The 22,409-nt window shown below is 47.9% G+C and overlaps 1 protein-coding gene across 4 annotated transcripts in view; it reads left to right on the top strand.

The window, feature by feature from the left end:
* The window catches only part of MAPK9 (mitogen-activated protein kinase 9), a 58,672-nt gene extending 49,975 nt beyond the window's left edge, over window positions 1-8,697 (top strand). For 3 of the 4 annotated variants that reach the window (XM_060636436.3, XM_060636434.3, XM_060636438.3), the window contains 5 exons: window positions 184-366; window positions 1,524-1,648; window positions 2,707-2,770; window positions 3,792-3,863; window positions 5,611-8,697. In XM_060636436.3, coding sequence (XP_060492419.1) covers window positions 184-366; window positions 1,524-1,648; window positions 2,707-2,770; window positions 3,792-3,863; window positions 5,611-5,753 — 587 coding nt within the window. In that variant the 3' untranslated portion in view covers window positions 5,754-8,697. Of the gene's footprint in view, window positions 1-183; window positions 367-1,523; window positions 1,649-2,706; window positions 2,771-3,791; window positions 3,864-5,605 lie in introns of all 4 variants that reach the window. The other variant, XM_060636437.3, reaches the window with a different exon arrangement.
* Window positions 8,698-22,409: the final 13,712 nt, after the last annotated feature.

The following is a 22,409-nucleotide window of genomic DNA, read 5'->3' as shown; positions in this document are numbered from 1 at the left end:
TTTGGAGACCCCAACCACCATGTGAATATTATTTTAGAATACCTCGGCTGCCCCAGTGGGACAGCCTAGTTAATTACCTGTCAGTAGGTGAAAATAGGATTTAAGTGTTTCTTTGAATAATGCTACTCCGTGTAACGTGACTGTAAGCCCCTTCAGTTGTATTTTCCTCAAGAGACTCCTTAGATATTGATCAGTGGAATAAAGTCATTGAGCAGCTAGGAACGCCGTCTGCGGATTTTATGAAGAAACTTCAGCCGACCGTGAGAAATTATGTAGAAAACAGACCAAAGTACCCTGGAATCAAATTTGAAGAACTCTTCCCAGATTGGATATTCCCATCAGAATCTGAACGAGACAAAATAAAAAGTAAGATGCCCTTCCCCTTCCCCCCCCCCCCCCATATCGGTTTTCTCAATCCAGGGGCCGCTTTCACCTTTTCAGGTTTGCATTCTGACAGCTACGAACGTTAGGAGATAACATAGTTGAAAGTCTCAAAGTTATTTACTAGAATGAAGGCTTGGTGGAGAGAAAGCCTAAAAGACCTAAAAGTTCTATCCTAGATAAAATGGCCTCACTGAGCCTTTGGTCCAAATAAAAAGGTTCACGTCAGTCTGAAAGACTCTGATGTTAATTACAGCAATTGGAATTCACACAGTTTTCAGGCATAAGGAATAAGGAATACTTGAATTACGATTCTCGCCCAATTGAAGAGTCAGAAACTGTATTACAGTTCAATTTAAAAAGTTTCTCCTCCCTTCCACCTGTGCCCACCTCTAAAAATGTGATTTAAGGCAAAGAACAGATTTCTCTCCACATCAGGGCAAAACTGTGCCTCAGTCAGAAAAACCCCATCTGTCCTTTGCCCACCCATGTGAGCTTTAATTGCTGAAACCTAGGTGAGCCTTATATTTGACTGAGTTATTGAACTTGTTGGGTTTTTTCCTAACAACTGATCTCTAGATTTTTTTTCAAGTGTCTGTTGCCAACATTCTATACAGGTCAGCATAGCAGAGATATCTGCGAAGTGTTGTCTAGTGTGCAAACGTGAGATTATTTGTATGGCTTAAAAGGTCTGCTCTAATTTCATTTTGATGGACATCAGGCAGGAAAAAAAGCCTGCCCGTGTTTTATGCCTGCACTTCGGGCAGTGCCGCCCTTAGCTGCATCCTGTGCCTTCCCTGGTGGGTTCTACCCCCCCCGCCCCGGACCCCCCCTTCAGCCTCCGGTTGGCCTGTGTCCACCTGGTACCCTTTCCCCAGGCCCTGCCACCCCTCCTCTCCTCCCAGATCCAGAGGCAAGAAACCACATTTGAAAATCTGTGTAGTGAAAGTGTAGTGTAGTGATGTGTAGTGAAAGTGGCTGCTCGGCTCATTCTTAAAGAAAAAGGCTCGATTGATCAGGAACCTGTCACAAATTTCTCAAAGATCACACATCTTTGTTCTCTCTGTACTGTCATGTTGTCTTTATACAATTTCCTGTGTCTGAGCATTAGTTTATTAATCTAGTGTTTGTTTTCACCCCAGCAAATCAAGCCAGAGATCTGTTATCGAACATGTTAGTGATAGACCCTGACAAGCGCATCTCTGTAGACGAGGCTCTGCGTCACCCTTACATTACTGTTTGGTATGACCCTGCTGAAGCAGAAGCGGTAAGCACCTGTTTTCCAAGGCTTGTGTGTAAAGGCAGGGCTCAACATTCCCTCGGGTCTTCCGTCTGTTAGTCCAGAGTGGCCACATAAGGATAGTAAGTTCTAGATTTCAAAGGACCCCTGAATACAAAGGGGCCTACAGTCGTCTGGGACCTGGTTCCCTTTGGGGACACTTGCTGCGGGGGCTGCAGCTCAGTGTAGCTCAGGAGGGAACATGCTTCTGCGGTGGAGATACTATTCCTTTACGCAGATGCTCATGTGTGATTGTACTAACATTGCCATTTGCTAAGCTTCCATTGTTTGCCTGGCACTGTGCCATGTGCGCCTTGCTTAGAACACCTTCTTCAGGCCACCCCATCAGAGAGGCTAAGAAACTCGCTGAAAATCACAGGTTTATTTATCCTTCCCTCGAGGCACCTGCCAGGGGAGTCCCGCTTCCGAGTTTGGTGCCCAGGTGCATTTTTCCTTAGTGGCACTGGTGTGGATAACCTCTGACTACGAGCAAAGTAACCACATAGTGGCAGGCTCACTTTATGCCACCGTAGAACACATTTTTATGACTTGGCCTATGGATTTAACCATCACATGAAACACTGTTTTGTGTGCAAGGAATCCTAGTTATAAGCATGTGATTTTTAAGCAGGTTTTGGGAACAGCCCATTTGAGTTGAGGATTGGGTTTGGGGGCTCTACCATGAAGCACTGCAAACCTGAGCTCTATTCTGTACCTTCTGGATTTCCTAGCCCTTCCCTTGTCTGGGGCGGGTCTCCAGAAAACAGCCTTTGATTACCACTTTTTTAGTTCCATTTGGGCAGATGTCATTAGAGTGGAGGTCATGTGATTGTTAAGAGGACCATATTTTTTTGGTTAATTTTTTCCCTAATTATTTTGATTCCAAAACTGATGTAATATCACACTTAGGAGGAAATCTCTAAGAAGCCATATATTGCATGAAAGCCACATGACAAATAGATTAGAATCTTCACAGTGATGTTATGGTCTTATTCATGCCTCATTCCTGTTTTAACCGTTGACTTTAACTGTGATTTAATTTTCAGCCACCACCTCAGATTTATGATGCCCAGTTGGAAGAAAGAGAGCATGCAATCGAGGAGTGGAAAGGTAAGGGCTGATTTTGCCCCTTACTCATGGCACTTCTTCAAGTTCTGTAAAGGGGCGGCTTTTCACTTGTTGCAGTAGCCTTCCTAGGGAAGGGGCAGAGTCTCTCTTGGCCCATCTCTTGCCCCTCCCTGGTAGAGAAGGAACTTGAAGATAACAGAATTAGAGAGGAGCACATTGGAACTGCATACCATTTGCTTCCAAAGATTGTAAGATTGACCAAACACCCACCGCAAATTCAGCCAGTAATCAGGAGGTTGAACTAATAATTTTTCATTAAAAAGAAGAATCAGGGGTCATTGAGAAAGAACCCTGGTCAGTGCAGGTCAGAAGTGGCAACGGGTCTTGCCCAAGCAGATTATGTCTGCTTTCCCCAGGGTATCGGGGATGCCGTGACCTTCATGAACACTCAACAGGGTGACACACATGGCCACACTCTGGCCAAGAGCGGCCTTGTGAGCCTCAGGAAATGCTTGCAAGGTGCTCATCCTGGTTCACAAACACCAAAATTGTAGAAACCCCTAATGCATCTTTAGTAGGTTGTTAGCTTTTCTCACCAGGGAGGATGGAAGAAACTGAAGTTGAAGCCAAGAAATGACTGAGGAATTTGGATTAATTTCTGGCCACTCTGGAGGGGCTTCTGGCCGACATATGGATACTGGTTCCATTTGGAGAATCCCAAGTAACGATGGAGAGAAACATGTGCAAACAGTACAAAAGCATCCAATCCTTTAAAATGTTCTGTGAGAGTCACTTTACTAGTCCCCTGCCCCTCGTAAAACCCACATGTGAATTTACAACTGCCTGCATTTTTGGCTGCCTTAACAGTTGGGCTGAAAGATGTAATGGATCAACAAAGTGTGGATGTTGTGATCTAGGCAAAAGATATTATTGAATTAACTGTATATCACAATTAAAAATAAGACACCACAGTGCCCTTGGAGGGGTTTCAATTGATTTGGAAGCAGGGTTCAGAGATGCAGAGAAACTGATGGAGCCTTTTAACTTGCATTTCTGTTTGAAGAGCTGATTTACAAAGAAGTACTGGACTGGGAAGAAAGAAGCAAGAATGGTGTTGTGAAAGATCAGCCTTCAGGTTAGTGATTGCTTTAATAGTTGATGTTTTCCTTTTCCCTGTACAACTTATCCAAATGGCAGTGATGCATTAAATGCCAGCTCGACCGGCCCTGGATCTGGAAGCTCCTTGTGTGAGGTAGTCTTCCTGTTTGGGTTTGTCTTGGCTGTGACAACTAACATATTACTGACAGGCCAGGCACTAAGCTAACTGCATTATAGACAGTCTCGTCTCATGCTTGCAACTGCTGCCATCAGCTCCATTTACAGACGAGGGAGTTGAATTTAAAACACTTCCAATGTTTTAATTTAATGAGTGCCTGGGTGGCTCAGTCAGTTAAGCGTCCAACTTCTGCTCAGGTCATGATCTCACGGTTGACGAGTTCGAGCCCCGGGTCAGGCTGTGTGCTGATGGCTCAGAACCTGGAGCCTGCTTCAGATTATGTGTCTCCCTCTCTCTCTGCCACTCCCCTGCTCGCTCGCTCTCTCTCTCTGTCTCTTAAAAATTACTAAACATTAAAAAAAAATTTTTTTAAACATTTCTTATGTGCATGACCCTCTTCATATTGGCCCCACCCAGTTTAAAAAGAAAATCAGTGCAAATCTAAGAAAAATGGAATTTGGTTTTCTTTGAGAAAAACTGTTCATATAATTCTCCCATATTTCTATTTGATCTACCTAGTGGTAGATTCATTGTATGACTGCTAGAGACATATGTGGTGTTAATTTAGGTCCGTAGGATCCCACCTGCTTCCTAAATGAAATCCTTCAAGTTATATTTACTTCCTCACCTCGCACCCCCCTCCCCAAAAGCACACGTGCACACACACAGAGAAGTGCAGATTGCACTGCTTACTTTTCTTGAATTTTGTATTCAGCATGATCTATGTGTCAAGCATCTAGAGATTATATAACTTCCACACTTTAGGTGCTTGTGGTTAACTAAGCACAAATTTCAGACTGCAAGCACTGACCTCTGAGAGCTTGGATGTTTTATTTTTGCTCAAACCAGACTAAAATATGGACGGTAGGAAATAGGATAGTTTCACATACCTTAAAAATTCAAAATGTCAGTTTTGGGGATGTATAAAATAAAATGAACAAGAGGCCGCTAAATTTTTTCCTTTTTTTTTTTTTTTTTTTTTGTTGTTTTGTTTGTATACAGTCTTTGTTTCTGCTAGCAGGTGTTTTTATTAGAAAAGAATTCTTCAAAGATTACTGCTTTTCTCCTTGGACAAAGTGTTGATGGACACCTGAACTCTATTTGGGCTTCAGCCTTTTTGTGACACTGATCGTTGTAGGACAGGTTCAGTAGTTTTTCTATTAAAAATCTTTTTTAAAGCAGCAGGTTTTTTTTTTTTACTTTTTTTTTAATGTTTATTTTTGAGAGACAGAGACAGAGCGTGAGCAGGGAGGGGCAGAGAGAAAGGGAGACACAGAATCCGAAGCAGAGGCTCCAGGCTCTGAGCTGTCAGCACAGAGCCCAACATGGGGCTTAAACTCACGAACCGTGAGATCATGACCTGAGCCAAAGTCGGACGCCTAACCAAATGAGCCACCCAGGCACCCCTAAAGCAGCAGGTATTTTTTAAGATGATTATATACATGCACATATGTGACGTTTTGCCACTAGGAAGAAAAGAAGAATGTTGCAGGTGGGCCAGGGAACCGCACGAGCACGGAGCTGAGGGATGGCCTAAAGTCTCACTGCCCGAACCTGCAGCAATGTCGTGCCTCAGATTTTATTATATTTGGTTTTCTTAGCACAGATGCACCAGTAAGTAGCAACGCCACTCCTTCCGAGTCGTCCTCCATCAACGACATCTCATCCATGTCAACCGAGCAGACGTTGGCCTCAGACACAGACAGCAGCCTCGATGCCTCGACGGGACCCCTGGAAGGTTGTCGATGATAAGTTATGAGCAGCAGAGCTTGTCATCAGTGAAGGAATTCTCGCTTCCATGGGCCTGAAATGCTTGGGGGGGTTGATGGAACCAAATAGAAAAAACTCCATGTTCTGCATGTAAGAAACACAATGCCTTGCCCCTACTCAGTTCTAATAGGATTGCCTGCCTAGATTATAAAATGAAGCAGATCATGTCTGAAGGAAACAAGTGCAAGCCACACTCTTAGAGATTATGTTCAAGGTCATTTCAGGTGAGCAATTAGAATAGGTGATTTTTTTTTTAAGTTGTACGGTAATAGTGGTGACAATTTCTCATCCTCAGTAACTGTTGGGACTTCTATGCATGTGACCACATGTGCTTGCTCTTGCCATCTAGCACTTTGGAAATCAGTATCTAAATGCCAAATAATCTTCCAGGTAGTGCTGCTTCTAGAATGATCTCTTAATCCTCTGAAGTGATTTGGTGTCTGTCCAGAAAAAATAGATTTATGTGTATTAATTGGCCACCATCATATTATCATATCTTACCTTCTTTTATGGTATGATTTATTCTATCTTTTGTATTTCAGAAGGAATATAATTAAATCTATTTAATAAATAAAAAATACAACTTTTCTTAAATTTGTCATGTTTTGGGCTGAGAATTATCACTGCTAAAACCAAGACACTTATAGGGACACTTTATTTCCTCTAAATTGTCTTAGTCTGGGATGACTGTGCATTCAGCTTTAATGCATGATAAAATTTTAAGTTTTGTGCTGCTTAGGCCATATATACCTTTAAAATCCTATCTACCCTTGCTCTGTTTTCCTGGTCTTCTGGACGTATTAGTTTAAAATGCTACCTAAAACTTCACCTTCTTTATCAGGCACCTAACACTCCACATCAATGACATGATGGCCGACAGATTCTTGAATCCATCAGCGGCAAGGGTAGAATTTTGTGAAATGGTCACTGAAGGCGACCGCAGTCACTTTCCAAGTGCTTGCTTTGCCCGAGACTGCTCAGGGTCCTCTCTTACCTTCCCTCATTCAAGGTGAGACGCACCATCTCCCAAGGCAGCGTTTCCGGTTTCTAATCTAACGTTCGTTCATACTCGATTTTCTTTCTTTGCTGAAAGAAACCACATTAAATGCCCCCCCTCCCTTGGGTCTGTTTTAGGAAGCAAGGTGATTTGGAAGGCCTGTGTGGTGGTGGTGTTTTCCACTTATGGAGCATTTCCTTTTCCTGAGGGAAACCCATGAATTTTCTGGGAAAAACTCCTCACGGGGATATGGAGGAAGCACCCTCAAGAGTAGTGATTAACTATTGAGTCTTTTCTGATTTAAAACTGCTCACCTGAAATTGATGCTTTCAGACTTTCTGATATGGAAATCATTCAGAGTTCACTAACATACTGAGTATTGAAGCATCACTGCAGAAATGGAGTTACAATGGTCACATTTTGGCCACCTGTGCTCTTGATGCTTGTCCCTTGAGCTTATTGTGTTACAGATTCATATCTTGTGTTTCACTGTTGCAGAAGCTATCGACTGGGTTAACATTCTATAGAATGTGTTCTGAAGAGGAACTTTGATAAGAAAGTCTATCACAAATATTACCTAAAATATACAATTCTGTCTGTACCAGTTGCGTATCTTATTGGTTGGTCTTATCACTGGAAACTGGAACCCTTGATGAAAAAAAATCATACTGAAGTAAGAAATAGTTTTATATTGTGAGGTTTAGACACATTCAAGTACAAGATGGAAATACTAACTTGGACTGAAGCAGAAACACCTATTAGATGGCTGGGGTGGTTCTGGTTTCGGAGGCCTGATGGTATAGTGAAGAAAGTTATCATCATACACATACAAACATTTACAATAGCCTTCTCACTAATACGCATTCTTCAAAAAGACTTTACTAAATCTATCTTTAAAAAGAAAAGCAAAGAAAGAGGAGAATCTTTCAAATGCTTTATCTGCCCTAGGCTTACGTGAACCCAGCACGGGGATGCCGTGGGCACATTCAGCTCCTCGCTGGGCACCATTTGTAAGCGGAGCTGGGTGCCCCCGCAGACTGGCTTCCTGCTTACTCATTCCTCCGTGCGTTCATGGGGGGAGCCTGTATTGGTGCAGATGGGTTTCCTGCCGAGCCCACCTTCTACCAGGTAGCAGCGAGGGCACCGAGGACAGGCCACAGGGCTGCAGACAGCAGAGCTCCGCAGAAATACCTCACCCCACTTCAGGGTCCTCCCTCCTGAGCCGAGATGCACCAGAGTCCTGGTGCAATGCAGATGGTTTCAAACCGCTCTCCGTGGGTGAATGCTGACGTTAGATAAAGAACTAAAACGTGCTCAACTTTTTCATCTTTTCTATTTTATTTTTGTAATTTATATTGTACACAACCCTGGAAGTAACTATTTTGGACACATATTTTTATAAACCAGGTAATTTATTATTAGCCTGGAATTTGGACTAGGTTTATTTTATTTGTTGGCTTATTTTTTGGTCAAAAAGGAAATGACTGCCTCCCCCTACGTCGGGTCTTGACCTCAAGAGCAGGTAGAGTCTATCAGAGTAGGAGAACATTGTGGAAACACAGACTGCTCAATATTGATCAGTTGTGGTCGTGGAAACGGAAGTGGGGCTCTATTTTTCTCTTCGGGACACAGAACTCAGAGCCTCAGTGCTGAAAGGAAAAAACTCTTAGCGGGGCCCCTTGCTGACATCCCTGGATGGGATCCCGGTTTAATCCAGATTCGATACCGTGTGAGTCATGGTAATGATGTACGAGTTTGTCTGGTTGATTTCTAATGTACTCCACTGGTGTTTCATACTGGTAGTAAATACAGGTGTGACCTTTCAGACTGCATATCTCAAAAGTAACATTGCCTAATGTTTTATAATAAAATATATTCTGTGTGTTTTGATTGGTGAAAATAATATAGATACATTTTAAAAGACAAGTGTATAGCATGTCCAATTTTTGTGTGTTTTTAAGTGACAATTGACTATATTTCTACGTCACCATCTCCGATTACAGATTTAACGTGAACACGGTCAATGTCGGAGTGTCATCATTTCCAGCAATATTAACAGATATTTTTAATTGAAAGTCAAAACATGTCTTGGACTTCTCTCCCTGAAAATATTTTGCAAATTTCTGAATCTCGGTTTTCAAAACTAGGCAAGTACAAAATTGAGTATTCCCAGTATTGGTGTAATTGTTTTTCTCACAAGGCATGGCTCATCAGTCTTTCCTCATATTACATAAAATCCTAAATCATTAATGGTGCCTGTGTGCTTGTGGGTTTGTGCACGGGATGAGCCACCTTGACTTTGCTTCTGTTTCGGAGACACTTTAAGATGTTCAGGACTTAAAAACCACAGGACTAGGGGGGCCTGGGTGGCTCAGTCGGTTAAGCGTCTGACTTCGGCTCAGGTCATGATCCCACGGTCCGTGAGTTCGAGACCCGCGTCGGGCTCTGTGCTGACAGCTCAGAGCCTGGAGCCTGTTTCAGATTCTGTGTCTCCCTCTATCTCTGACCCTCCCCTGTTCATGCTCTGTCTCAAAAAAAAATAACTAAACGTTAAAAAAAAAAAAAAAAAACCCACAGGACTAGAAGTGTCCTTCACAGTTCACTTTCTTTTCTCTGCTTTTTAAGAGGGCTAGCTAGAATCAGGGGTGCCTGGGTGGCTCCATCGGTTAAGCGTCCAACTCTTGGTTTCTGCTCAGGTCATGATCTCAGTATTTGTAAATTCAAGCCCCACATCTGGCTCTGCACAGACAGCTCAGAGCCTGGTTGGGATTCTTTCTGTCTCTCTGTCTGCCCCTCCCCTGCTTGCTCTCTCTTTCTTTCTCTCAAAAAAATAAACAGAAAAAGATTTTTAAAATAAAAAATAATACAGATAATAAAAGGGCTAGAATCATTCCAGATAGATGAGTTCATCAGTCTTATTTTTAAAGTTCTGTAAAGAAGGAACACATGTCCCTCATATAGGTCTGGGTTCCATTTCTGTAGCATACCCCCTTCAGTACAGATGGTACTAAAATACTTTTTAGTTATTGAATGGAATGGTGACTGTATTGGGGTGGGGCTTTTTGGTAGGGGGGAGGGTAATCGTTCAAAACAACCTAATGTCCTAAAGATGCTATGGTGCCTTATATGAATTTAAGCATAAGGTTACCTTTGGCAATAAGGCAGTTACTCAATATTTTGTTTTTAATCAGGAGAACTGGTAACAAACAGAGTGGCCAGTCATGTATTGCTGAGACCATGTGACTAGGATTTAGAAGGGACGTGCCCATCATGGCCATTGGGAACTATTCATTAACCGAGTCCTCAAGGCCTTTGGCCACACGCTCCTTCTCAGTTGGAAAGACCAAGGTTTTGGGGGCCTAGGGTTCTTGTGAGCAAGAGTGTTTGCCACTACCCTTTCTCTGCTGGCGCTTTTTTTTTTTTTTTTTTTAAGTTTATTTATTTATTTTGAGAGAAAGAGACCAAAAAAAAAAAAAAAAAAGAGTACATGAGCAGGGGAGGGGCAGAAAGAGAGGGAGAGAGAGAATCCCAAGCAGGCTCGGTACTGTCAGTGCAGAGCCTGATGTGGGGCTTCAGCCCACAAATCATCAGATCATGACCTGAGCCGAAATCAAGTCAGATGCTTAACGCTCAGGCACCTCCTCTGCTGGCACTTTAAAGTGGGAAGGGAAGTTCTCTAACACAGTCCCAGCCCCGCACAACCCCAAGGCTGTAGCCCTGGCGGAGTCAAGAGAGAGTGCAGAGCCTCTACGCACTGCCTTATGTTCCTGCAGGTGCAGAGCTCAGGCTTCTTTTATTCATAAGCCCCTTTGGTGGTCTGAAGCAGACAGGGCCCCTCTCCCAAGAAAAATGCCATGAGCACAAAATTCTGCCACACTTTCCGAGGGGTACTGCCCCTGGTAGGTAACCGTGTTAAAAGCTCCCATCCCCGGAGCAGCTTCTAGATGCTTTGTGTCCATCGAGGGAAGCAGAGACTGTAGAAGCCTGTTTTGCTCTTACTGGCCCTGACACTTGCACGTGGGGTGACGTGGGACATAACCAGGGATATCTTCACTCTGAGCCCCAGCACTACTCAGTAGGGCTTATTTGGTGTCAAAAAGAGAATATAAGGGTCCAGGTCCAGTGAAATGGGTCATTTCAATTCCTTCCATGTGGAATTTAGGTGCAAGATTGAAAGGAGCTACAAGCTTATACAGACTTTGTGGAGATGCGGATAAAATGAAATCCAACTCTTCATTTTAAAGAAGTTCATGCTGAGCTTTGAGATAAACTGAACTTGCGCTTCAATCCCTACTTTATTTTTTTAATGTTTATTTTTGAGAGACAGTGTGTGAGCGGGGGAGGGGCAGAGAGAGAGGGAGACAGAGAATCCAAAGCAGGCTTCTTGCTGACAGCAGCGAGCCCGATGCAGGACTCAAACTCACAAACCGTGAGATCCTGACCTGAGCTAAAGTCAGACACTCAACCGACTGAGCCACCCAGATGCCCCTGAAATCCCTACTTTAAATTGTTGATTCTCCAGTAATATTTTCTCCCATTCTCCTAAAGCATCCCTGTGACCTTCTTACAATCTTTATAAGCATGCTTTAAACTTCATTTCATTCATTCACTTGGCTTTCATAAAACATGACGATGGATGGAGAGGCCCTCCAGTCAACACATCGTTCACGGCCGGAATCCACCAGAGATGGCCGCCAAGCCTGTGCTCACATGGCTTTAGTGAAGGGAAGGGCCCCCTTCCCATGGAGTTTTTTGTAGTTTTGACCATTAGAAAGTTCTTCTTTAATCAGAACCGCACCCTGACTCCCAAGCTTCCACCGCTGGACCCCAGGCCTTCCCCTTGGGTGAAACAGAGGGGGTGTGATCCATCCCATGAGACAGGATTGACTACGTTAGTCGAAAGAGTAAGCTCCACATCTTCCTTTCTCCAGCTTGAACCCAAAGGTCATCCACGTCTCTCTCACATGAAAAAGCCCCCAGATCCTCACCACCTTGGCTCACCCTGCAAATATGGGCCCCGAAGGGAACGTGTAATATTCCAGATGCAGCCCGAGGGGCGTGCTCTGCATCCAGGGCCTCCCCAGCTAATTAGCACATCAACTGGCCTTAGCTTTAACAGCCAGTTACACCCAACACCTGTAGTCCATCAGAACCGCCGGGCTTTGTGACATTGCACTTAATCCAGGGTCTGTCATTCTTCATAAGGGTTCTCTCTGCTAGCTTGTGACCTCTGTCAGTTTTATGAGCACGAGCGGGTCTTCTGAAAATTCATCCAAGTGGTGATTAACAGCCTTGAGCAGCAGGACAGAGCCCAAGGGCAGACCCCAGCAGTCACAGAGAGGGACCCACATGGCCAGTGTTTTGTCACCTTCTGGGGGAGGAGGGCCTCAACGGCAACGTCGTGCAGCCCATGTGGAGTCTTATCTTGCCACGAGGTCAGGAAGAAGGGTCTTGGACCCACACCAAAATCACGAAGGCACTTTGGCAGCACACTCTGATCTACTTCCTAGTCACGTTTCAAGAAGAGAAATCAGTTTGTCACCACGTGCTGGTGCTCCGAATTCATTCTTTTGTTTTCTCTTGGGCAGTGAGTGCCAGCTTCCCCTTCTATATCTACATTCTTGATGTCCTGTGGCCACTTAGAAAACACAGCCAGTTGTCCCCATGTCCCCAGTTAAGTGAATTGGGGAGGGGAGCAGGGTGGTAGCATGTGGTGGCCTTATTTTGTTTCCGGGTGAATGAAGGCAGGGTGTGTTTGGAAGTCTGTAACCGTGATTCCGCAGGGGCCTGCTGATGACAGCATTCTCGTGGGGCAGAGCCAGGCTCAAGCCGTGTGTGTGTGTGTGACCTCAAAGGTTTAGCACCTTGAGTAACCTCTTCTGAGGCTTCGCCTGTTTGCTTTCCTTTTCAACTAAAAATATTCATGCTACTTCGTTTTCATCTGATTTTAATCCAGCCTAGAGCTCCATACAGACCCTCAGAGGTACATTTGGACAGCTCTCTGTTTCAAAGTAGATCTCTTCAGTACTTTCAAGCAGTCAGTTGACAGACCAAAGAAGCTATAAGATGGGGTGCCTGGAAGTGTCTGACTTCTGCTCAGGTCCTGATCTCATGGATCGTGGGTTCAAGCCCGCATCAGGCTCTCTGCTGTCCACATAGAGCCCGCTTCATTCAGATCCTCTGTCTTGATCGTCTGCCTCCTTCCCTCTCTGCCTCTCCCCTGTTCATGTTCTCTCTCTCTCAAAAATACATAAACATAAATTTTAAAAAAAGAAGCTATAAGAAATAAATATTTGAGCAGCAACACTCACCTGTACGTGTTTATTCTCACATCTTCTCAGTGGTGGTGGCTAGGGGAAGTGCTAGGGACCAGCACGGCCTGCCCCCCTGCCCTCACCCGCTCCTGCACCCAGCCCTCTGCAGAACCCTCACTCCTACCGGAGTCTCTGTGCTGTGTGATATCTCTCTGTCCCTCTCCTCCGTATCCCAACTTCAGTTCAGCCAAGTTAGAGAGAGTGAGCTCAGCACCTAATATCACCCTCGATTGCTCCTCTTTGCACTAGAAGTCTATATTCCCTTTCTTCACCTCCTCTCCTCCCATCTGCTCCCTATTTCAAAAAATGCAAAGGGGCTCCTGGGTGGCTCAGTCAGTTAAGCATCCGACTTCGGCTCAGGTCACGATCTCGTGGTTCATGAGTTCGAGCCCTGTGTCGGGCTCTGTGCTGACAGCTCAAAGCCTGGAGCCTGCTTCTGATTCTGTGTCTCCACCTCTCTCTGCCCCTCCCCCATTCGTGCTCTGCTTCTCTCTGTCTCAAAAATAAACATTAAAAAATTTTTTTAATTCAAAATATGTATATTCCATGTATACATATGTTAGAAAATACAATCAAGAATGAGAAACTTAGGAAGCACCTGTGTGGTGATATCATGTGTGTCATGATATCACGATTCATGCGTTTGAGCCCTGAGTCAGGCTCTGCACTGACAGCGTGGAGCCTGCTTGGGATCCTCTCTCTCTGCCCCTCCCCCAAGCATGTACTTTCCCTCTCTCTCTCAAAATAAATAAATAAACTTAACAAGAAAAAAGAATGAGAAACTACCATATTCCCCCCTTCAGAGATGACCACTGTTAATAACCTTATTTGTGTATTTTTCACATGGTTTTCTATGGACATGTGAACATCTAGATGGTTTTCTTTTTTGTTTGGAGGACTTTTTTTTTTTTGGTTTTGGTTTTTTTGCCCAAATGAAGTCAAGCCATATGTGCTTTTTATAACCTGCATTCCTCCTTTACCGATCTCCAACCATCCACATCCATAAAAGTTCTCATCTGGCCTAATACCTAGGCCTTGGGGTTTCCCCAGTATCCCCAAAGTCTTTTCCTGGTATATCCAGCCAGGATCCAGTAGAAGTAATATTTACAACATTCTAATGCTTGTGGTGAAGAGAAGCAGACCATTTTCCATAGAAATAGAAGGGATTGAAATTGTCTCAAGAATGGTAACACTATGGGGACACCTGGGTGGCTCAGTCAGTTAAGCGTCTGACTTTGGCTCAGGTCGTGATCTCTCAGTTCATGAGTTAGAGCCCACGTCGGACTCTGTACTGACAGCTCAGAACCTGGATTCTGTGTCTCCCTCTCTCTCTGCCCCTCCCCCACTTGCTCTCTCTCTCTCTCTCTCTCTCTCTCTCTCTTTCTCAAGAGTAAAAATTTAAAAAAAATTGTTAAGAGAGAAAAAAACAATGATAACACTAAGTACATCATACACATGAATTTATTTAATCTCAACAGTTCCTGTGAGGTCAATATTATTTTCTCCATTGTAAAGTTGGGGAAACGTAGGCAGGAAGATTGCATGAGTTCCCACACCAGTGTGTGCCCAGACAGGGTCTGAGGCTGGACAAGTATGCTCTGGATGGCCTCCAGAAATCTCCAATGGACCAGTAATCATCAGAGAAAGGGAAATGGCAACCAAAGCCCACCCCTACACCCCTAAATCCCTCCAGGACCAATCAGTCTTACAGGTCGATTTTTACTAAACTTCCACAAAAACAGAAAAACCCTATCTTATCCAAAATTTTCAAACAACCCAACTCAATTTAGGAGGTTGGTATAATCTTGATTCGAAAACAGGAAAAAGATCAAGATTATGTGCCCTTTAAGAGATGCTAACTGAATCCAACATTGTACGGTTTATTCCAGAATTCAAGGGTGACTCAACACAACTGTGGCAATAAATAACCTATTTTTGGGTTTTTTTTTGTTTTTTTGTAAATTGCCCACAAAACTCTGAATAAAAAAGAGCTTCCTTTGGGGAGTGTCCAGGCTTATTCAGGGAAGAGCAGGAGGAAGCAGAAAATGTCAAACATCCCGAAGCCACAGCCTGAAGATACATCCTGATGGAGACTGGAGTGAATATGTGTGTGTGTGTGTGTGTGTGTGTGTGTGTGTGTGTGTGCATGTACACGCATGCAAACTCGCCACCAGAAATGCACGCACACCACCAGTATGGGACCACCTGGCACCACTGACCAGGACAAATAGGCCATGGCTGTGCCCAGCAAGAGGACATAGACCAGGCCTAGCCTTGCTGAGCTCAGATCAGCGGCCCTGCTGAAGCTCGGTGCTGGCGTCCCTTTAGCCTGCCAACCCCCACCCCTGCCCCTGTCTAGAAACAGCCAGCAGCCCAGCTGGAGGCAGAGAGCACTGATGCCCAGGGAAATCCTGCCACCTCTGTGCAAATCTAAATGCATCCTTCCCCCAGGACCATGTTCAGACTCCTCAGCTGGGCTGTAGTGCTCTTCAGGCTCCCCTTCCAGGACCCCTCCTGTCCCCTCTTCACCTCACCCCACCACAGGCCATTCCTTCATTCATTTAGACAAATGCTTGCCAGGCAGCTCATAAATAAGTGGGCCATAAATCTGACACTTTGCCCCTGCCTCTGGAGACCTCACTCTGTGGCTGCCATCAAATACTTAACGCAAGTCAGTTGACAGCTAAAGACAAAGAGAAGTTGCCTGGGTGAAGGAAGATCTAACCCCCAACTTTATCACCCATCTCTACCACCACCCGGACTGTAAACCAGCCCTTGTGCATGGGGACATGGCTGTAGTGGCCAAAGGGTCTCCTGGCTGCCACTCTTGCCCAGCTACTGTCTGTCCTTCACCCGACCCTGGAATGAGCCTCCTAGGATGTGGCTGTGACCACCGTGTCCCTGTCTCCGTGGGCCCCCAGTTGCCTCCCGAGGTGTTTTTCAAACTTGAGCTCCCACTGCCATCCTGCTCATTGCCAGCATCACATTTAGGACAGATGGATGTCCTCAAACCACCTTCTGTGATTTCCTGTTGGTCAGTTCTATTTTTTTTTAAGTTTATTTTTGAGAGAGAGAGAGAGAGTGAGAGAGGGGCAGAGAGAGAGGGAGATAGAGGATCCGAAGTGGACTCTGCACTGACAGCAGTAAGCCGGATACGGGGCTTGAACCCACATAGGGCAGCCAGAGGAAAGCATGGAGGGCTTGGGCCCTGGCTCTGCTGTGCCACCCGCACAAGCCACCTGCCCTCTCTGAGCCTCTTTTGTGGAATGCGGTCTTAGTTTCCTATTGTTGCTCTCTCCGATTACCATAGACTTAATGGCTCAAAACAACACGAGTGCATTAGCTTACATTCTGTAGGCCAGAAGTCCCACGTGGGTGTCTGTGGACTTAAAGCAAGGTGTTCGCAGGGCGAGTTCCACCGGGAGGCTCTAGGAGGAAGATCTGCTCCTTGCCTTTTCCCGCTTCCAGAGGCTGGCTACAGTCCTTGGCTCATGGCCCCTTTCCTCCATTTTCAAGCCAGCAGCCTGGCATCTCTCTGACTCTGCTTCCGTCTACACATCTCTTTCTCTGAGTCTTCTGCCTATCTTCTGCTTTCAAGCACCCATGCGAATCCATGGGCTCCCCCAGATAATCCAGGATAAGGTCCCCGTCTCAGAGTCCTAACTGAATCACACCTGCCACCTCCCCTTTGCTGTATAAGATCAAATATTTGCAGATTCCAAGGATTAGGATGTGGACATCTCTGGGTGGCTTCTCCTCTCCCCACCACAAATGGGGTGATCACTCTATACCCCTGGCCATCAGCACTTCTCAGAGTGTGCCCCATCTTCTGCCTGTATCTGTGTCACCTGGGGCTCTTGTGACACATACAGACTGGGGGACATCTCAACCCCCCAAACCCGAGTCTCAATGGGGGTCTTGGGGTACCGCCTCTCCTCAAGTTCCAGGTGATGCCTCTGCACAGGGACATTTGACAGCCTGGACAAGTGAGGTCTCCCGTGTGGCAAGTGCCAGGAGCACTTGGAGGAGACAGGACGTTTATGCCATTAGTCCCCCCAAGAACCCTGCGGGCCCGTTACATTGCAACTGTGCCCCAAGCTTGGAGGCTGAAGACCCTCAGGAGGTGTTTCACAGGCCTGCAGATTTAGGCTGCCTCCGGGACCCTGTAAGGGCTCCTCTGAACCACAGTGCACGCCTGTGGGACACTGGGTGCCCCTAGTGGCCACCCAGGCTGGCGGAAGTGCTGCCTGCAGGAGACTCTGGCAGAAGAGGAGGGGTGAGCATGTGACCCTTACGTGGCACCTGAGGGAACCTGAGGGTTCCCAGACAGGGGACATGTTGCAGGCAAGCGTTGCACCCTGCGCTGAGTCTCGCCTACCTCCGAGCTGGGTGGACAGCTCTGTGCATGTGCCAGGAGAGGCCCACCTTACACTCTGCTTTTCAGCCTCAGAAATTTTGCTTCAGATGTGAAGTCTGCTCAGCCTTCATGCAAGAGCCACCAGGAAGTCAGGAGACACAGATAAGCCTCTGCCCAGCGGGAGAAGTGAAGACATTTCCTACGCAGCTCCCTGAAGCTTGGGCCTGTGACACCCATGATGGGAACCATCCTAATAATGCACCCTGTGTGGGCTGTCCCCCCTCCCCCTTTAGCCCTCTCTGTCCTCCCCGGCTCCCCACCCACATAAACCACCTGCACTAACGTCTCAGGCTCTGCTTCCCGGGGGACCCCACCTGTAATGCCTGCCCTTGTCCTCAGACCAGCCCTGTTTGGAGCCTTGTGCTGGAGGACCCAGCAGGGGATCAAACCCACATGTGTCCCCCCAACACGTGCATGCCAGACACGAGCCACACACACACACCACACACGTGCACCATGTACATACATGGAACACACAGCACAAGTGCACACACATATGTGCACACTCACTCTCTCTCTCGGGTCCTCACCCAGTGGGAATCGGTGGGTAGTCAGGGCCCTGGTCTATAAACAATAATCGAATGTGACTGTTTCAGTTCAGTCAGGCCTCTGTGGCAAAGTACCACGGGCTGGGCGGCTTATAAACAACAGAAACTTCTCTTTCACAGTCCTGGAGGCTGGAGGTCCAAGATCAGGGTGTGGGTATCACTGAGTTCTGGTGGGAGCCTGCTTCTTGGTTCATAGATGGTCATCTTTTTCCTGTGCCCTCACAAGGCAGAGGGGCAAGGGAAATCTTTGGGGTCTCTCTCTCTCTCTCTCTCTTTTTTAATATTTATTTATTTATTTTTGAGAGAGCACAAGCAGGGGAGGGGCAGAGAGAGGGGGACAGAGGATCTGAAGCAGGCTCCGTGCTGACAGCAGTGAGCCTGATGTGGGGCTTGAACTCAAAACTGTGAGATCATGACCTGAACTGAAGTCATGACCTGAGTCAAAGTTGGATGCTCAACCGACTGAACCACCCAGGTGCCCCAGGGTCTCTTTTATAAAGGCATGAATCCCATTCATGAGGGTTCACCTTCTTTTTTTTTTTTTTAATGTGTATTTGTTTTTTAGAGCTACAGGGACAGAGTATGAGCAAAGGAGGGAGACGGGTAGAGAGAGAGGGAGACACAGAATCTGAAGCAGGCTCCAGGCTCTGAGCTGTTAGCACAGATCCCGACATGGGGCTTGAACTCATAAACTATGAGATCATGACCTGAGCTGAAGTTAGACGCTTAACCAACTGAGCCACTCAAGCACCCCATGAGGGTTCATCTTCTTGACTTAGTAACCTCCCTAAGGCCCACCTCTTTGTAACACCATGACTTTGGTGTTTAGGATTTCAACATGTAAATTTGCAGGGGATGGGAGGACACATTCAGTCCCTAACAGTGCCCCCCACTAGTGGCTGCCAATATGATGACTTCTTCCTGGAGATTTGCTCTTATAGTAAATTTGAAGAATTTTTCCCAGACCCAAGAACAGATGAGTTACGAGTTAGTTACACTAATAAACACACGGGCCAGGGCCCAGAGTTCTGTCCTCACCATTCTCTGAGGTTATTGGTGACACTGCTCAGCAGTCCCTCTTGGTGTCAGGCTCCTCCCTGAGTCACCTGCTCTGGCTGAGCCAAGAGTTGGGGCAGACAGGTCTCCCAGGGTCCAGGGGCTGAGTGTCTGCAGCGACTGGAACCCTGGTGTCTCCTTCTGTCACCCATGACGGCCACACCAGACCCTGCAACCCTAAATCTGGCCGCCTCCAGGCGTCCTCCAAATGCCGCCCTGGCCCCACAGTCTCAGAAGTCCCCCTGTCCACTCTGGCCAGGCTCCAGGTGCCTCTGTCACCCCTCACACATCCTTGTCATCTTTCCATCACCCAGTGGCTTCTCCCCCAGCAATAACTCTCAGGACTCCCCCAGCCTCCTTCCCCTGCCCACCACCCCCTCCCTCTCACCCACCCTCAGTACAGCAGCTCCAGGGGCAGCCTCCTCAGGGGACAAGGACCCCAGCCCTGCCATCCCAGTGCTGGGCTAGTGGAGCAAACTCAGGTGGCTTCAGAGTTGCTTGTGTGTGACAGGTACCATCTGGGCCACGGGGTGCCAGAAAGGGCTCATGGGTTCCAGGACCAGTACACCTGGGGACAGCACATCGCCTCCCCTGGGCCAGAATCCCAGCTTCTCATGCCCCAGAAGGCCCCGACCTGCCTTGCCTCCTTCCACCTGGGACCCTGCTCTGTCCACCACCCTCTTCTCCCATCCAGGCACCCGGCCTCTTTCCTTCCTCACAAAGGTGAGAAGCATGTACTGTCCACAGGGCCTTTGCTTCTGCTATCCCCTCTACCCGGGACACTCCTCCCACAGACTTTGTGGGGCTGGCTCCTTATTCAGGTCTCAACCCAAACCCTACATGCCCTGGGCAGAGGGGTTCTTCCCTGAGCCTCCCCTCCAAAATAGTCCCAGCCCCGCTCCACCACCTGACCCTGTACTGATTAATGTATGGCACTTAAGCGCTCTCTGAAAAGATTGCTTTTGTTATTCTTCTGTTTGTGTGGTTAGTTTTCAGTGTCTCCTCTCTAAACTGTGGGCTCTGAGGGGGCAGGGCTCTCTGTGGCACACACAGGGCTTCAGGTAGTATTCACTGGATATCTCAGGGGGGGTGGGGGGCAGGTAAGCTGAGCTGACAGCTCACAGGAGGCTACCCCTGCAGTGTGGCTACCCACACTCTGGGGAGCAGGAAGGTAGGTGGGGCGGGGCAGGGTAAGGGGCCTTGCTGGACAGTGTGTTCTCAGAGGAGTTAGGAGGGGGCTGGGGAAACCTGGTACCAACACTGGGCCAGACCTCTCCCGGGGCCCGGATACACACCAGCAGCCAGTACTACCCTGGGCCAGAACTCCATGCTGGCCTCAAGACTCGGCCCAAGGGACTGCTGGGCACCGCCGACCTGACCTCCTGTGCAGTGGGAGGGGACACGGCCACCTTCTCTCATCACAGGGCAGAGCCCCGCCCACTCACCCACTTGGGACATGAACTGCGGCCACAAAAATGTTTGCTTTCGGGTTTCAGCTACTCTCCCAGGCCCTGTCCCCTGACTACCAGCACCCCACCCCTCACTCAGCGGGACAATCATGCATCAGTGACCCCCAGGCTTTTGCTCAAAGAGACGGGACAGGGTAGGGAGAGACTGCCCTGCTTCTCTGCAACTACAGTCAGTTAGAGGGTCCCTCATGGCTGCTCTGGCCCCTGCATGTCACAGGTGAGTGGGCCAGCTCTTACAAGTTCCCTCCTGCAACCTTCTCTTCCTAGACCCCCAGCATGCCTCTGGGTAACACACCTGAGGGCCAGGGGTGTGGGGTGGGAATTGGAGCAAACACACCAGCCTAAGGATTGGCCCCAGCACCTGCCGTCGTCCCCGGCCTGCCTCTGTCTCCCCTTGCCTCTTCACCCCAGCCTGACCCTTGACATTGGTCTTGGGCATCAGCCTCACTGGGGTCAGCCTCTGGCCTGGTCCTGTCCCAAGGCCCTGTTGCCTCCCTGCCAGTCCAACCAAGCCACAACCCTAATACATGTGTGCACCCCAGGCAGGCACCTGCTCACTCACTCCAGGCCTCAGTTTCCCCAACTACGCAAGCCACAGGCTGGACTCTGTTGTTTTCACTTGTCCAGCATTCTGGAAACAGCCCTCAAGACATGCTTGGAGCAGACAGAGCCCTACTCCATCCATTCTCAGGGTTGACACAGACCTAACTTCACCCCAGCTCCAGGGAGGCAACACCCAGGCCTGTGATCTTCACTGTCCAGGTCTCTGGAAATGGCCTGAGCCAGGCTCCTCTGAGCCTGTGTGTGGCAGCCCGGGCTCTCACCAGAACTATCAGGCAGGTATGCTCTTTCTGAGGGTGTCAACCCAAGGCTGCTGGGGTCCATTCTGCTACAGCGGGTCTAGGAGATGGGAGAGGTAGATTCCTATTCATATTGTTTCAGCACCTGGATCTAGCTATTCCTGAAAGCAGCATGCCCTGGCTTTAAAAAAAAAAAAAAAATGCTTCATGAGCCAATAAATTATTTTTGCTTGAGCTGTTTGGGTTGGGTTTGCTGCCACATCTCATTGGTCAGGTTACAACTGATACAGAGGACTGCTGTCCTGACATCTATGTTGAAATAAACCAGGAAGCTTTCAATGTCCAGGTGGAGCCAGTTGAGGAACTTCACCAGATCCTCTTCAGGTTCTCTCCACCATTCTAAAAGTGAAATAGCACACCATTTTCTTTCTAGCACCCAGCGTCCTCAGAGTGGTGACCTACCCTCCCTGTCAGCCAGTTCTTGGGCCTGCCGTCCCTCTCCCACGGAGGGCAGTCGGGGGATTACATGCAGTCTTCCCCACCCCCTTGATGCCCACTCTGTGCCCACATGACTCAGGGACACAAACCACAGTTGAGTGGCCATGGCAGAAGGAGGAGAGGCCAGAGGAGTGGCCAGAGCCCAACAATGAGGAAAAGGGGTAAACCAAGGTCTTAGGGTACCAGAGCTTTGCCAGGTGAGGAAGTCAGTGAGGGGCAGTTCGGGTGCAGAGTCCAGCAGGAGCCACGCTCGGAGGCGCAGCGAATGATGCTCATAGTGGGTCTTGGCCACAGGGGTGGGAGGTGAGCAGCAAAGGAGGGCCCTGAACGTAGGGCTAGACGCTCGGCCTTGACCCTGAGGCTTGGAGCAGAGGAGAGGCGCGTGGGCAGGGCGGCCCGCGGAACCGGAGGCCCCAGGAGAGGAGCTGCAAGGGCGCCGCTTGGCCAGGGCGCCCGCAGCCCCACCCCGCGGCCCGCGCGGCCCGCGCGGCCCGCACTTCCCCGTGTGGCCGCGAGGGGGCGCCGCGCCGCGCTGC

The sequence above is a fragment of the Panthera onca genome, chromosome A1 (genome assembly GCF_046562875.1).
Source record: "Panthera onca isolate mPanOnc1 chromosome A1, mPanOnc1 haplotype 2, whole genome shotgun sequence".
Taxonomy (NCBI): Eukaryota; Metazoa; Chordata; class Mammalia; order Carnivora; family Felidae; genus Panthera; species Panthera onca.
Note: the sequence above shows the minus strand (reverse complement) of the source record. Positions and strands in the feature narration are given on the sequence as shown.